This window comes from Mus caroli, unplaced genomic scaffold (assembly GCF_978045245.1).
Source record: "Mus caroli unplaced genomic scaffold, Mus_caroli_1 scaffold_7, whole genome shotgun sequence".
Lineage (NCBI taxonomy): Eukaryota > Metazoa > Chordata > Mammalia > Rodentia > Muridae > Mus > Mus caroli.
Genome location: NW_028227262.1, coordinates 60,789,894 through 60,807,133, shown reverse-complemented (window position 1 = coordinate 60,807,133; position 17,240 = coordinate 60,789,894). Strand labels below are relative to the sequence as shown.

Sequence of the window (17,240 nt, the reverse complement as noted above, 5' to 3'; positions counted from 1 at the left end):
TGAAGCCCAGATTTAGGGCGGGTTTTCCTATCTCAACCTAACGAAGAAAACTTCACAGGTATGAAGAGGTGGATCTCATCTAACTACTTCTTCACTGGCATTCCCACCTGTCAAGCTCACAGGCCTAGATCCTCTCCAGCTCCATGTCATTCCAACCGGGTGCCAGCAGAGGTGCCTGGAGGACACCAGCAACCAAGCAAGAGAAAGGGAGCCTCGGACCAAACTGCTGCTGCTGGCTCTCAGGGGGGCTCTGTTGATTCCTTCAGACGGGCTGGCTCTGGCAGACATGGTTTCAAGTACCCAGGCATCAAGAGGCTCAGTCCCTCCCTCAAATGGTAACCTGTTGCCCTACCACCTCCAGCTAGGCTCCTGCAACCCTGCAGCTGGTCTGAGGTGGCGGGCAGGCAAGTGGAGTGCAGGGAAGATGGGGCTACCCAGCTGTGCCTGAGCAGCTTACGGCAGTGCCACTGCTCAGGCCAGGATTCTACAGTCAGGTTCAACACAGCAGAGGAACGTTCCAAAGCAGTACAGAACAGCATGTGTAGGGGCCTGCTGGGCTCACTGTCCTAGTCTTGCCCTTGCCCAAGAACTGCTCTGTCGCCAGTCCCTTGCTGAGGTGTGTAAACAGGAAGCTGCTGGCAGGCATCCTAGGTGTACCACCCAGGTCACCTGTCCCCACCAGGCTCTGGCCCCAGAGCAGCCTCAGATTCTCTGGTTAACAGCTGTGCTCTGAGCCTGAACAGTTAAAGCTATCAGCTCCTAACAACCGGGTCACCTACCTGGCTTGGGCAGCAACCTCCAGTGCCCTTCAGGACCCAGGTGCATACCGCTCCCTGCTGGTATACAGGGACTCCACTGTCTGGTCCCATGCCACCCTTTCCCAGGAAGAGGCCGGCAGGCAGTGATTGACATAGTAGGTCCCAGGAGTTGTCACAGGTGCTGACAGCCCTGGTTCACCTCCAACACTCAGAACAAGCTTTCTGCTCTCCGTTTACAAAGATGACAAGGCAGCTTGTAAAAAGTTGGTTTATTTGTCATGTTTTCACTGTATCTCAGTTAAGCCATTTTGGTGTCCACAGTGACAGTCCTCTTGGAAGCCAGGTCATCCCCACTCACCCACTAATAGTGACCATCAACCACAAGCCACCAGGTCCAGCTGACAGCTACAGCAGCAGGTGAGGCTGTGGACTCCAGGCCTGACACTCCCCAGCACAGCCCAGAGCTGGGGACTCTGCACCTGCTTGCCAGAAGCTATGGAGTCCCTAGGGTAGGTGGGAAGCTGCTCTGTGGCAGTGGCAGAGGAGGGGCAGTGGGAAGACCCTGTGGACTGGGAGGGCACCAGGCTCCTCTGCTCAGGACTGGGTCTAGACAAGGCCACGTGTGATATGGTGTGCGCCCTGGGCTGTGTGCAAGGGATCTGGCCCTGATGCTGACCTGTGTCGGGGCAAGTGGCTAATTGTCCCTTGATTGCCATTTGCTGGCAAGCATAGCAGCAAGAGTCCCTAAGAGCCCTGGATCAGGGAGGCATTCTGCTACTTCCACTGAGGTGTAGTGGACCCAGGTGTCTTGCTGCTGGCAGGCTGTGACCACATGGCTGCACACCCACCAGAACTCCTGCCCCGTTGTGTGAACAGCTGGACCCTCTGTGTTGTAAGGTAAGCTGACAAGCGCTAATTGCTCTGGCCTCAAACTACAGCCTTTGTTTTTGTACCCTTGCTGTTAAACCGTTTCTGTCTTAAGAGGGGCCTTTCCTATAGACCTGAGGGCTCCCTCAGGCCCATGTTATCTGTTACCCCAGACACCTTAACTACAAACAGGATTTTGAACAACTTCCCTAGGAGATTTCTGAACCCCAGTGTGATTTCCTTACAGGTCCTGAGCCAGTCTACATTTGGTCCTAATGACAATAAGAAAATTCTAAAACCTGGAACAGGAAGTTCTCAGTAGGAAGACAGAGGTGGCCACCACAGTAGCGCCTTTTCTAGTGGGAACTGGCAAAGAACAAGCACGAGGACCCTTTACATATGCCCAGCTATCTAGCTGGCCAGGCTCCAGGTAAAGCCAGTGACCCCCTTTGCTGGCAACAGCAGATGCGTGGACCCTGCCGATTCTCACCTGTCTGCACGCCCAGATGAGATGCAGACATCTAGTTTGTGCTTCCTTCAACCAGGGCCACAGACTGCCTTGGGGCAGCTGGGACCCTTGCAGCTGCCAGGCACTGAGAAGTGCAAGGGTTTAAATAAAAATTACATGGGATACTTGAGGACAATTTGTTATCACACCCCCTGGCCATCAGCTAACAATTCATTTCTACTGTTTTTTTTTGCCAATGCCAGAAAAAGCAAAATTTCAAATTGGAAATTTCCTAGCACTTTACACAGTGGAATGAAAAGACATGAAATTAAAAAAAAATTAAAAAAAGAAATTAAAGTCCCTATGCCACAGTAGCATGCTCCAGCAGTAAGAGCACCCTTCCCGGGCAGTTCTGGAGCCTGTGCCCTCACCCTGGTCCATGGGCATGCAAGGCTCAGAAGAGAAGGGCTCCCATGCTGCCCACCTCGCTCTGTTCCTTGACGAAGATCTCAAAGTACTGATAGATGATGGTGACCGCAAGCAGGATCCCAGTTCCAGACCCGATAGCACCCAGGAAGTCAGCCAGGACGGAGAGGGCCCCAATGCACAGCCCACCAAAGGCTGCGGCTGTGGGGATGTACCTGCAGACAGACAGACAGCTCTGTGAGCCCATTAAGCCAGCCACACAGGACGGGGGAATGTAACGAGCACAAAGCCAAGCATGGATGATGCCACTCTAGATCTTAAACAGCCTCAAGACAAGAGCGTTGAGACACCATCTTGGCTCTCGTGCTACTGGAAAGCTGAAACCATCTGCAGTCATACCCAGACCGGTGCACTGTGAACGGCAAGGGCCTCTGCCTGAGGCTGCTGTGCACTTCTGCTGGGCAGTCCGAGTCAGGGGCCTTAAGAGTTATGGACTCAAGTGAAAGCCCTGCTGCCCCTAGCTCAGAGACGGACATTTCTGGTATTCCTTGTGGTGGCCTCCTCAGCGAGGGCAGCAAACTTCCCATCACCACATGCTCATTCTACAGAGCACCTGGCTGCCCTGAGTGACCACAGAAGAACCAGCCACGACGACGCACTGGACAGAAGGCCTCAGGCACTTCCCACCCACCAAGCCACAGCTTCAGCGCACTGACAGGGAGGTGTGTGCAGGGTTGCCTGCTGCTCCCAAAGCTCTCATCTCCTTCCTCTCTGCAAGGTGACTACAGAGACAGAGACGACTGCTACATTACCCCATCTCACGTGGCTGAGCCTGGCAGTCTCTGGCCTCTGGTTTGGTCTTATTTCTGCACACTAACCACTTGTTCCAGGCCAGCTCTTGCCAGTACCTTGGCTTCATCTGTGCCAGAACCCACCCAGCCCAAACCAGCACTGCTCAATCATCTCCATCCTACAGCATTTCAACACCCTGACTGCGCGCTGTCTTCTTTGGTCAGGGGTTTTATGGGGCTCTGCTGGCATTTCTAGTATTTGGACTTGCCCACACTTACCGGTTGAGCTCATGCACCATGGAGGTCTCCCTGTGGCCCCTCATCACCATCTGCTGCTCCTTCAGCTGCTTTGCAACCTACATGACCCAGGCAGAAGCACATGAGCCAGAGGCTGGGGGGGGGGGGGGGGGCTTCATAGTGGAACTAAACAATTTTACATTTATTTTATTTAATTTATTTCATTTTTTTTGAGACTCTCTCTGTGTAGCCTTGGCTGCCCTGGCTGACCAGGCTGGTGTCCACCTCACAGAGATCTGCCCGACTCTGCCTCCTAAGTGCTAGGATTAAAGGTGTGTGCTATCATCTCCCGGGCAGGTATTTTTTCCGTCCACAGCTCAGACAGTCTCCATGGAGGAACTTTAACGTACAGCAATGCACTCAGTCACACACTAGTCTATCTTTCTAGTCTGGCCTCAGGCTGTCAGAGCCAACTCTGTTACTGCCCATTAGTTGTCCTCAGGGCTTCCACACTGCCCCAAATGGGTGGTCCAACTGTAGAATGGACGGCTTATGTCACAAACTACTACATATAAGCTGGTAACAAGTGGAGCTCTCTGGATGCCAGCAGCTGCCCATCTCTACAGCAGGAATGTGGACTTAGACTTACATCTTTGGCAGAAGAACCTGAAACTTCGATCCATGTTTTGGAGAAGAATGCACAGGAGCCCAGCATGAACACAATGTACACGACCGCATGGACAGGGTCCTCCAGCACTGAGCCGAATGATTCCGGAGGAGACAGATAGTAACACAGGCCACCAACTGGGTAAGCTCGGGCTGGGCCCCCAGATGATGTATCCTAGGAGTAAGATATAGAAGTCTTCTGGAGGCTGCTTCAACACGGCACAGCACAGAGCCAAAGTACTCCCAGCAGATGCTCGTGGTGTCATTCGCACACCCACAGCAATCTCACCGAACTGTTTTTAAGAGGCAATTCAGAAAGACCTCTGGGTGACATGTGTGGTCCTGAGCACAAGCCACAGCTACTGCATCAGTACAAACAATCCTATCTTACCCAGTGACACTTACCGACCAGGTGCCCAGCAGGCTAACCAGCAGGTTGCCACTGAAGCGTGCTGACAGCATCTGGGAGATGACATACAGGTTGGACACCAGAGCAGACTGCAAGATGATGGGGATGTTGGAGGTGTAGAAGAGCTTGATGGGATAGGTGTTGTACTGGCCTCGGTAACGCGCTGACTTGATTGGAAGGTCCACTCGGAAGCCCTGCGACACAAACACAACAACACGACCTTTCACTGTCCTGTTCTGCCTGATGTCCCGTGTGGTCAGGGACAGTCAGGCTGGCCATAGGAGAGCTGGTCCTGGGTCAGTTCTGCCACTGGACTCCCAGCCATGATGGCGTCTGAGGGCACATATATAGAAAGGCCTTTCCTATATAGAAAGGCCTGCATGGGCACCTCCAGATCCTCCTATTGGTAGTACTCAGTCAGGCAGTGCTCACGTGTGATGTGATCATCAACAAAAACCCCCAAGCTTCCTACCCACACCTCCCACGCAGCTGAACGCTGGGCACCTGAGTTGCCTCCTCCTTTACCGTTATAAACCCAGTGCCCAGGACACGGCAACAGGACAGAAGACTCACCCTTCTTACTGATTCTTCTTACCGAGCAGTCATCGCCTTGCTCGTTAGACAGACTCGTTACTAAGCATGCAGGCAGCTAGCTGAGACTCAGCAGGAGTCACTACTGAAAGACTTGGCCTCAGAAAAGTATTGCTCGTCACAAACAGGTGCTATCCCTTTTTAAAAATTTTACTTTGTGTGTGTGTGTGTGTGTGCATGCATGTGACAGTGTAAGTAGGGATCAAAGGACAGCATAGAAAGTTAGTTCTCTCCATGTGATATTGGGAATTGAACCTGTCACTAGGCAGGTTCAATGATCACCTGTACATACTGAGTCATCTCACCGGCCTTGTTTGTTTTCAAACAGAATCTCGCTACACACACTACGCCATCCCTGAACTCCTGGTCTTATGTCCCATCTACTAAATGAAACGAGCCACCACACCTGAACAACTGCTGTAATTTCTTTCAGTTAATATCAAAATACTACAAAACATGCTGGGCATAGAGGCATAAACCTTTAATCTCAACACCTGAAAGGCCAAGGAAGGTAGATCTATATGAGTTTAGGATAGCCTAATCTACATACTGAGTTTCAGGCCAGCCAAGGCTAGACAGACCCTGCCTCAAACCAACCAACCAACCAACCCTCTCATCCACTTTCCAATACAAAAACCCTACTAAGCCTGAGGGTGAGTACAATTCAGACAGCTCTCCGTTTAGGTGTCTTACTCAGAAACAACCTGAGAGCTGTGAAGCAGGACAACGCCGATGCTGAGCCTGGCTGCTGCTCAGGGCAGACCTGCTCTCAGCTGCCTTTGGACACACCTGGAAATAGATGACAACGGCAAAGACGAAGATGGTGGCAATCAGGTTCATGAGGTTGGGGAGGTTCTGGCGGTAGAATGCCTCTCGAAGGGCTCGGACCTTGTCTGTGCGGGTGGCCAGCAGGTGGAACAGCGCTATGATGGCGCCTTCGAATTCCATTCCTATGGGCAGAGTAAAACATGTGGTGGGTAGAGAAATTGTAATCTAGCAACATGGCTGTTCCTGCAAGGGATCACATCCAAAGATATGATCCAGCCAGAATACAGACACACCCTTAGTTCACACCTTTAATCCTTAACTATAAAGACAAGGTTAGCTTGTAGAAGGAAGCAGCCATGTTGAAAGGATGCGTAACCGAGGTGCAGACAAAGTGACAAATCAGAGAAAGATCTGACAGAATGAGAACAAGATAAGATATGCCCAACTCTCGTAAGAACAGCAGAGGAAGAAAGGCTACTTAAGAATAGCCAGAGAGAAAAGGTGGTAGTAATGGGTGGTGGGTGTGTATGGCAGCTTTACTGGGACAGGTCTACAGAGACAGGTTACAGAGAGAACAAGCTAGACACAAGTGAAGACAGAATGAGCCAGAGAATAAGGAGCCAGAGGGTTAGAACAGATTGTTAAAGTCAGTATGAGGCCAGACAGAGCAATTCAGTCAGAAGCTGAGAAAAGCCAGATTGAGTCAGTCAGCTTGGAAGTTAAGATTGTATAGAGGCTAGAAGCTTCCAGGTCTAGGCCTAGGGAGAATTAGAACAGAGAGGGAAACATTTTGGGCTAGTGCAAGGCTTGGGTACGGCTCTCGTTTCATCACTTCATCTGAGGAAATAAGAGCAACATTTATAGAAGTGGAGGATGAAGAGTGCTCATTTTGCCCCTCAGCTTCTTAGTGATCAAAACTGAGAGGAAAATGAGTTCAGAGAAGTAATTACAGCAGTGGGCTCTTCTGTTCTGAGATGAGCTGGCTGAGCTCATTTTTTTAGGCCACCAGATGCGTGGAAGAACAATTACCAATTTAAACACATTTGTGACACAATCTGCCTGGAAAAGGCCAAGTCTTGTTCTGGGCAATATGAACATTCATCCCAGTCCCTGAAGAGGGCTGCCTGCCCCCAGTGGGAAAGAGTGGGGAATGCTTGAGTTCTCAGCTTCAAACACCAAATACCAATGCTACAAGGAAACCTGTGGCTGCCACTGTGTGTGTGTATGGCTGAGATCATGGTTTCCATCCTCCCACAGGTCGTGCCTACTAGTAGGCCTGGCAAACAGACAGGCTCCTGAAAGCTGAAGGGAGCAGAAGAGTGTCCCAAATATCTGCAGGGTAAGGGGAGGTTAGAGCAAGCCTTCCTACCTTTCAGTTGTGGCCTATCTTCTATTCAGGGATAAGGGAGTGGCAGCCAGGACAAGCCTTATATCTAACAAGCAGGTGTGCCCAGGTAGACCAGGGAAGAAGGAACGGCTCCTGCTTTCTCCCTTGCAGCCTTTCTAAGCTCCCATCAAACACTCTGCTTCTGCCGCCCTGTTCCAACTTCATGGAGACAACCTCAGCTCAGGGTGCAGAGCTGCTGGTTGCTTCCTTTATGTCTTTCAAGACTGCTCGCCGGGCGTGGTGGCGCATGCCTTTAATCCCAGCACTCGGGAGGCAGAGGCAGGTGGATTTCTGAGTTTGAGGCCAGCCTGGTCTACAAAGTGAGTTCCAGGACAGCCAGGGCTATCAGAGAAACCCTGTCTCGAAAAACCAAAAAAAAAAAAAAAAAAAAAAAAAAAAAGACTGCTCAACTGAGATGATACCTGGATCAACTCTCTAACACCTTTGTGTGGTCCTTTCTTTCTTATTGCTGTCACAGTGACCCAAGACCTCAAGATGCCATATGACAGCAATGTCTTAGAACCCACAGCAGTGTCAACAATGGAGCAATTAGGTCCTGGCTCTTCTAATTTTTACAATTATCTGTCAAATCTCTGGGAACAAGGCCATCTCCACATACTTAGCACCATCCCCGTGGCACACCCAAGCACACTGTCCACACTTTCCCAGTCCTGGACTTTAGCACTGCCCAGGGAGGCAGCAGTGGTAAGCCAGCCAAGCTGTAGCAGCCATTCTGGCTACAGGTTTCCTGTGTCCTCTATACACTTCTGGTCCTTGTACCTCATCAATGCTATCCTCCTGCTGTGGTTCATCCTGTCTCAGCAGCAAGTAAATCAAATCACCCTTGCAGACTCCATTCCTACCAGGCCTGGCCATGAGACACGTCCAGGGATTTCTCAGTTTCCACCTTGGCCCCATCTCCTACACCTCCCCTAACAGTCAATCTGTGTTTCACATCCTGTCTGCTCAAGGCAGCCATGGCACTTGCCCAGCAGTGTACTCTGCAGTATGAGTGCATAAGTCCTTCCATACTCCGTCAGCCCCAGAATGCGACCATTCTCTGCTGGCTCCTGAGCCTTGACGGACCATCCTACCCTGCTCCCTTCTTTGCTATCATTCCCAGTACTGGCACTCCAGAACATGTCATCTTTCTAAACAGTACACTCCAACTGCAGTCACCTGCTGCCTCTCCACCTAAGTCTGAGAAGCTGTGCCTTCCACTGGCCCAGTCTCTCTCAATGCCATTCATCTCACTAGAGGACAGCTTTTGTTCACTAGATATATGGGGCTGTATGGCCTCTGAAGGCAGAAACTGCCTCAGCATCAATTTTATAAAAACATGCACAAATACTTTTCACAAGTCTCTTCTAATAACACATTTAGCAAGAAAAGCCTCTTTCCCTAGTCTTATTTTACAGCGTCCGTTGTATTTACACATTTTGATTACAAACATTCCCATCTCAGGGCACCCTTAATGGCTATGCCACCGCATGCTAATATCTGAGAGGCATCATGGGATCACATGGTATTCTGTGGTGTCAGGTGTCAACCTTGCACAAACCTCTACCACTGAGTTACATTCTCAGTTCTTAGTTTTCAGAGAGCATGGCTTCAAATTCAAAAGCCTCCTGCCTCAGGCTCTGGGGAGCTGAAACTACAGAGATATGTCATGACCCCTCACTACATGGTGACCCAGATCAGCAGTAGAGGAATGTGCCCACATCACATGCAGATAATAGATCTGAGCCCAAGGGCAAGCATGATCAAATGCTTTGGTGTAGTAGTTCCAGGTTTTTTCTTGTTTGCTTCCTTTTGTTTTTTTAAAAAATGATCTAGAGTAAACTGCCAAAATATATAAAGGAGAGGATGCGGACAAGCTCAATGTCAACAAAGTGGCTGTGCCTTGAAGTCCACACAAGACAGAGGCTAAAACAGAAGGCACTTCCTCCTGTAATACAGTTCTTACTGTGCTGAGAACCCAGACCCCACTCAGATCTGGCACACCAACCATGATGAGGCATATGAAAATCTGGGCTGTAAAATGCCACGAGCATAAGCCAACCTGTACTTAAAAAGCCGTGGATGCACAGAAAGCCTTTGCCAAACTCTGGCCTGAGCTCTGGGGGTCCTTACCTCGGCCAGTGTTGACAGTGGTGGGGCTGAATGCCTTCCACACAATGGTCTCACAGATGTTAGTTGCAATGAAGAGAGAAATGCCAGAGCCCAAGCCGTACCCTTTTTGCAGAAGTTCATCCAAAAGTAGGACAATTAAGCCAGCAACAAAGAGCTGTGGAAAAAAGAAAAAAAGTAAAGAAACCCAAATAGATCATGTTACTGCTCCCAGTGGATGTGGCTCTCTTCTTCAATAATAGAGTTCTTGAGTATAAAAACAGAAAGCTGAGTGGGGTGTGCCCTCAGCCTTCATCTGCTATTAACAAGGGCAAACCTACAACCTCCAGCTTCTTTTAAGGCACAGCTGAGATTTGGTATTTGGGGGTGGGGTTTGGGGGGCACAGCACAACAGTTACCTGAATGGTGATCAGCAGGCAGATTCCAGCACCCATCTCCGAAGGGTCCCCGTACATGCCCGTCATCACATACACAATGGACTGACCGATAGTAATGATCATTCCAAACACTAGAGATCAAGAGAGCTGTGTTCTCAAAGCAGGACAGTACAAAGAAGAGGAAGTGGCTAATGAACACCCGAATGCCCAACACTGAGAAGAAAAAACATAGTGCTGACACTGCCGCCTAGGAGCTGGAGGAATCCCAACAGTCACACTGTCAAAGCCTGAGATAACACAGACGCCCTCAACAAAAGCACATCTGCTCTCCAGTCTCTTGGTAATGTACGAGTTGACATGTGGCAAATGTGGTCTTAGGAAAAGCATGGAATGCCAAACAAAATCAGAGACGCAATGCAGTGCTGGTGTCCCTGAAGCCCAGGTGCACAGCAAGTTCCTGGGATATGAAGACCTCTACGCTGAGCCGTAGGTGGACTACCTTGAAAGCTCACCATTCAGATCCAGTCCAGAGCATACAAGACTTTGGGATAAAACCAATCCTTTTGGATCTAAGTTTATATTTCAGGTGTCTTGAAAGGGAACCCACAGTGCCACTGGCCTGGCTATTGGTCCCATTTCCTCTGACCGAGCTCCTCTGCACAGATCTCACTATATTTCAGATATCTCAGATCTCACTATATTTCGTTTCTAGGCACATTTGAATTGACACAGAGCATTGGTTTCTCAGCATTAGTTGGTTCTAAATAGGACTTAAATTTCAGTATAAATTTTCAAGTGTCCCCCTAAATACAGTTCCTATTTGAAATTTGAAAAAACTGTTCAGGGACGCCAAGATGTCCACACTTTAAAAATACTTGCCATGCAGTCCTGATGACCTGAGTTTCATCCTTAGATTCCACGACAAAAAAAAAAAAAAAGAGAACAGACTCTACAATATCCTCTGACCTTTCTCTACACAGACCCATGGCACATACATGCACACCAACACAATAAAAAAATAAATAGCCGGGCGTGGTGGCGCACGCCTTTAATCCCAGCACTCGGGAGGCAGAGGCAGGCGGATTTCTGAGTTCAAGGCCACCCTGGTCTACAAAGTGAGTGCCAGGACAGCCAGGGTTACACAGAAAAACCCTGTCTCAAAAAACCAAAAAAAAAAAAAATAAATAAAAATAAATAAATAAAATAAAAACTAACCAATGAAACAAACAGGGCTAGCAAAATGGGTCAGCAGGTAAGGACACTTGCTGCCAAGTTAGATAATTTGAGGATGGTAGCTGGAACCCACACGACTGAAGGGTAGAATCACACCTACAGTTGTTCTGACTTACCACACACACACACACACTATGCCACATGCACATGAATAAAAAAATGTAAAAAATTAACACTATCGTTTAGTATCCCTGCCTTATTTAAAATTTTTTTTTAGTATCAGCAATCAAACCCAGGGATTTGGGCATGCTACAAATGCTCTCCCACTGAGTTACACACCCAGCCTAATACTCATGAATTCTTCAGGTAGAAAAGGTTTGAAAACTTATTCCTGAATAACCTATTCCAGTTCAGAGGAAGGACACCAATGCTGGTAGCTAAGCATGGTTACCAGTTACACCTATCACTTGCTGTATAGCAAACATCACTATCTCCGTAGATGAAAAACTGAACCTTCAGAATGACCACCTCACTTTCTTCACTTCAAAGCTGATAAGGAGCACAGGACACACAGGACACACAGCAGTGCCTCTCTTCCCTGAACCCGCTTCACACAGACAGGAGCTTGGTTCAGTGACGCTCTGATGTGTGAGTGCCAACTGTGCACAGTACAAGGTGAGCTCCCAGCCCTGTTCCTTCCACTCCATCTTGCTTCTTCCTAGTCCCAGTCCTGGAGTGCATGCAGAGGGGCAGCCAAGGAGGTCAGAGCACAGTGCACAGCTGCTTTAACCCCAGAAGCTTTATAGCAAATTCACACGGGCAACTGCGGACAGCAGTTCTACAGTATTTCTTACACTTCTGGGCTCCATTGAAGAGAGCTCGGTCTTTCGGGGTGTCCCCAACTTCAATTATCTTGGCACCAGCTAAGAGCTGCATGATAAGACCGGAGGTGACAATAGGAGAGATGCCCAGCTCCATTAAGGTACCTTGAGGAAGGGAGGCAAGACACAGCCAAAATGAGCTTGGAAGAACAAACACTGTTAAACCCTGATCAACACTAGGGCACTAATGTACAACCACAACAGCATTCAGTTTGCTAGCAGCAGTTTACTTACAGAACAACCCCCAAATATCAATAACTAGAGCACAGCTTAACGCAATCCATTCACCCTGCCAGGCAGCATCTCATTCTGTCCAGGCAGTCACATGTTATTCAGACTGGCGCATTTCAATTCAGGAACAGATTTACTCTAGCCTCATGGAGATAAGAGAGGCAGGTCTCCCCATCAGTTAGTAAGAAAGGATAACACTGGAGGCATTCCCAGAGTCTGGAAAGGGGCCAGTACAACCATGCCTGGCTGTGAATAAACTCCCACCTTCCATTATGCTAAATCCAGTCACAGTTCTGATTTCCAACTTAATGTGCACTGTATTTTTAAATTGAGTTAATCAAATGCAGTATCGACATATATACTCAAAATCCTCTCTGTGCCCATAGGCAGGTAAATGGTCTAGGGCTCACAATAAAATAATAAATTGGGGGTTGGAGTGGGGTGGGCAGACACTGTAACCTACAGATATGAAATGAGATTCAGCTGAGAAACAAATTACACCTTCTAAAGAATGTTATCACTTTAGGTATTCCAATTCTCGCACGTTTTAAACCATTTCCCACAATGCTGCCTTATCTTGTTGTTACAGGTTCTGTACTACATTCAGACCCACAGGGTGCATTCATTCATCAGAGAACGCTGGGTTACACTCCCACACCAACAGCCTCTAGCTACACATCTTCACAAACTTTCTGAGCTCCATATAAAGCCAAATCCTGTCAGGGAAGTAACCAGGCTCTTCATCCCCACAGCACAGGGCAGGGCGGCATACGCAGAGGCCTACCTCTGTTAGAGGCCAGAATCACTCGCATCCAGTAGAACGGGTCAGCTGAGTCTGAAGACATGATGCCAAACAGGGGGATCTAGAAACAGGCGGAGGGAGAGCCACATCACGCGTGTGTCCTCAGCCCACTCACCCCTAACGTCGCCTGAGCAGAGCTTACCTGACAGCATACTAAGAAGATGAAGAGGGTGATGGCTGTCCACAGAACTTTCTCCTTAAACTGAATCTGGAAGGCAAGGAATGAAAGCAATGGTATCACACAGGCAAACAAACACAAATGAAGCCAAACAAGATCGCATTCCCCATTTCTCAGAGGCTGCTCAAAAGTGTACCAAACACAGCACCGTAACATTAAGTAGCACACATCATGTGTCTTCTCTGTTCAAGACATGATACACAGACCTATGTGAGTCTTCACTTCAGAGAATCCTCTCACTTCACAGATTATCTTCATGTGACAATAAGCAAAGTAACCAAGAAAGTTTAATCTGTCTCAAATCCTGCAGCACAAGTGAATCTGAGCCAAAGCTATGCTCTTAACCATTCACACTAACAGCTGAGACTCAAGGTGGCTTCCCGTCATCCCTTCCCAGGTGTAGGTCTGATGGTGAACCTTGACTGTCAACTTCATAGGATTCAGACTCACCAGGGAAGTAAACAGCTCAGGTCTGACTATGGTGGAGTTTCTGGACTGAGTTAATTAAAGTGGGAAGACCCAGCTTAAATGTGGGAGGCAGCAAACCATGGGCTGGAATCCAGAACTGAATGAAAAGGAGAGTGATCTGAGACCAGTGTCCCTGCTCCTGACAGGGAGTGCAGTCTGACCAATGTGCCTCAAGTTCCCGGTGTGGCAAACAGTGGGCCCAAACACAAGCCTTCCTGCCTTCCATTTCTTTTGTCAGGAAAGCTGTCACAACAATCAGAAAGGTAACAAACCGAGCAAGTTAAACAGTCAACACAAATCACTTTACTCTCTAGCCTGATCAGAAACCTCTGGGCTCCTCCTGTGCAAGAGAGCTCTGTCACTAGGTAGTGAGGTCGCCTCAGGAGTGCTTGACCCAACACCACACAGGCTTAGACAGGTCTGACAGACAGCTAAAGACCTACGAGGTTAAGTGAATGTAAAGCCAAAAAAAAAAAAAAAAAGAAAGAAAGAAACCAAGGAAGGAAGGAAGGAAGGAAGGACGGACAGACGGGGAAGCAGGCGGGCGGGCTCCAATAAGCACTGACTTGTGCAAACTGTCAGGTCAGAACCTGAAGTCCTCTGGGTCTAGTCACTCCTGGAAAGACACAGAATTGGACCCCATGGGTGGTGTGAATTTGAAGTTCAGACCCTGCAGAGGCAGCTGGGGAGCTCACATTCCTCCTCTTTCTCTCAAGAACACAGCCTTTCCAACATGCCATCTTATCACACCAAGAACCCAGCACCTAACGAGGGGGAAGCAACACCATTCCACAGGAATCAGAGACAAGCAGTGGAGTGAATGTGTACACGTACTATCTACTGTGCTGATGATGGACACCAGACCCAGGGCCTCATGCCCGCCGCTAGCCACTTTCCCAGCCCATGTAACAAAACTGTTAGAAAAAAAAAAAAAAGGAAACACATTTTTCAAGACTACTTTAAATGAGCAAGCCTCCTCTCCTGGTCAATTTAAAAGCAAAACATCCAAAGCTTTTCATCTAAGTCCTAAATCATCTGCCTCTGAAGCAGCTGCAAACTCACACTCATTCAGTACCATGATTTGCCCCCTCTCCTGCCCGGCTCCCAAGTCACACTCCATGCCCCCCCTCCCCCAAGGCCATTTCTTATCTGCCCACCTCACTCACTGGAACCTTTACATTTACAACCTACCTACCATCCACAGGCACTAATGCAAGCCAGGAATTCTTCCCATGCCCTCAAGGCAACTTCTAGTCCTTTTTCAAATCTCCCATCAGACGTACTCCCCACCTGGGCCAGTTACACCTTATATATTATATATTTCCCATCTCCCTTGTTCTGCCAGGCCAAGGTCACAGGACTATGAAGAAAGAATGTAAAGTGTGGGACTTGGGTTTCTTGGCCCTCGAGCCAGAATCTCTGCACTGAGGTGGAACAGATAAAGCTCTGAACATCATCCTGGCAAAGGCAGCAAGGGTACTATAAGGCATTTACATAGAACTATGGAAAGTAAAGAATAAATTAGAAGCACAAAGTATCCATGTGAATGCCAGCTACAAATGCCAGATGTGAATATATGAGTCTGAAAAAAAAAAACAAAAACAAAATTCAAAACACAAAAAAAAACCTAGGAACACAAAGTGGATTTACTGTTTTCTGAGCCCACAGGCCTGGACTTTCCTTCATCGGGCACTCTCACATAGGAACATTTATTCTTGGGCCGAAGCTGCCTGCCACGGAAATTCTGATTAAGATTCACAGTTCTCTCCTTCCTTGTTTTAGCGCACCTGCTGTCAATGGCAGCAGACTTCACTAGTGCATGTAAACTCGATGCTGGGGCAGCATACATTCAAATAAAAACCACAAACACGTTCATATCGATTACACGACTCGCTTTTTCCTTTGGAAACTAGATACCGAAGTCACCTCCCGCACGAAACAAACACCCCATCATCTGCTCCTGCTGGAGGTGAAGAACGGAGGGTAACTCAATCTGGGATCCTAACTGAGGTCTTAATCACTGCTCAGACCCACTTTCGGACTAGGCAAGCCTGAGGCTTTGTTAACCACTATCCACTAAAGATGCTCCTAACGAGACATGGTGTTGGGAGAATTCCCACACAACCGGGTCACCTTTCAACGGCTCCCGTGAGTATCCCTGCACACACAGCTACACTCCAGAGGGGCAGTTTCCACTCGGTGTGCTGAGGCCATTTTTAATTGTACTGTAAACTCCCAGCACCCAATTTTGCAAGGCTTCTTTGACCACCATCTGGGGACTTACCTTTCTCTCTGGCTTCTGAATTTCCGGCAAGATGACACAGAATGGCTTGATGACTTCCAGAAATTTGACTTTGATGGAAGAAACAGAAAGAGAAAGAGTTAGGTACGGAGTAACTTGAGGGCACCTGAGGGAGCCCGGCACGATGAGAGCCGGGCGTAGGCGTGCGGGGACCCAGAGGGCTCGGTCTAGGGGCGCGGGAACGAGTCCCCCGGGCAGGCCGCGTTCCGCCAGGATCGGGAAGCACGGCGGGCGAGCGCCCAAGCGGGGAAAGGCGACGCATCCTGGCTGCGCCGGGGTGGCCCCCAGGAAACTCACTCGCCATGGCGGCGGCTGATCCGACTACACGCCCGGCCTCGACTGCGCTCCACTTCGAGTGAGGAGACGCTACTAGCTCCGGAGCGCGCTTCCTCGGCCGAGAGACACGTCAGTGATAGCCCGGCGGCGAGCGGCGCGGCGAGGCGGGGCCGGGGATGGGCCACCGGCCGCTTCCGCTTCCTGCCACGCGCGCCCGCCGCGCCGCCTGCGCCAAGACCACAACTCCCGGCATGGAGCAGGAGCAGAGAGGCTGTCGGGAAGACGACTGTCGGGCCACGCCGGAACTGGGCGTGTGCAGCTGCGCAGACTCTCCCGGAAGTGAGGACCAAATCAGCCCTTGTTACTAGTGGACGCTTCGTGGTGGTGTTGGCCCTACGAAGCAGGCGATTCGGCCTTCGGTATCGGTGGCCCTCAGTACCAGTGATAGCATGTCGCGACCCAGTAGGCCTGGGCTGCTGCTCGTCACGCTCGACAGAGCAGCAGTGTGTTGAATCCTACCCTGCATGGCTTCCGTCCTGGGTGTTGTAGGCTGCCTCCGAGGATGTCTGAGCTCATGCATTTGAGGACGTTCGGCGGAGGCCCGGTCTGGCGGCTCGGGGTGGGCCTTGGCGCAGCGCATTCCACGAAGGCCTTTGGAACTGGAGAGTTAGGAGAGATGAAGAAACCGAGCCAAGCCTTGCTGCCCCAGATCTTCAGGGAAAAGAATACATCTGGGCTGGAGGAAAGGGTGTGCGAAGGGGACTGGGCAAGGTGGGGCAACATGAAACTTACTCTTTAGAGGGATCTCTGATCTCAGTGCTGTGTGCTGTCTGAAATCAACTTCTTGCTGTGCACCCTGAGTGCTGAGTTTCATGCAGCCAAGTCCTGACTTCAACGCAGAGGTTTGCTGTGGCCACGTCCTTACAAACATTCTAGACAGCCAGCCCCATGTCATCGATAGGACATTTATATTTAATTTGGCATTAAGTTGCATGTGCGTACACAAATATTGATGGGTTTAGGGAAAAGCACTAAGTCAATATACTTAGCACAATGTGAGGTTTTTGTTTTTGA

At 49.4% G+C, this 17,240-nt stretch overlaps 1 protein-coding gene across 1 annotated transcript; it reads right to left on the bottom strand.

Moving 5' to 3' along the window:
- Window positions 1-1,012: 1,012 nt before the first annotated feature.
- Window positions 1,013-16,425, bottom strand: Sec61a1 (SEC61 translocon subunit alpha 1). The gene is made up of 12 exons (XM_021164462.2): window positions 16,188-16,425; window positions 15,873-15,940; window positions 13,085-13,150; window positions 12,925-13,003; window positions 11,883-12,014; window positions 9,877-9,986; window positions 9,482-9,635; window positions 5,983-6,143; window positions 4,599-4,796; window positions 4,177-4,368; window positions 3,570-3,646; window positions 1,013-2,714 (listed from the first exon to the last, which is right to left on the bottom strand). Exons 1-12 carry the CDS (start codon window positions 16,192-16,194, stop codon window positions 2,528-2,530), a joined length of 1,431 nt encoding a protein of 476 aa, XP_021020121.1. The 5' UTR covers window positions 16,195-16,425; the 3' UTR covers window positions 1,013-2,527.
- Window positions 16,426-17,240: the final 815 nt, after the last annotated feature.

Bases quoted from the DNA above. Each gene is read 5' to 3' on its own strand.
- Sec61a1 (XM_021164462.2), bottom strand. The intron at 6,144-9,481 runs GTAAGGACCCCC...CTCTGCCCATAG, and splicing joins CACTGTCAACACTGGCCGAG to GAATGGAATTCGAAGGCGCC. The intron at 2,715-3,569 runs GTAAGTGTGGGC...GTCTGTCTGCAG, and splicing joins ATGGTGCATGAGCTCAACCG to GTACATCCCCACAGCCGCAG.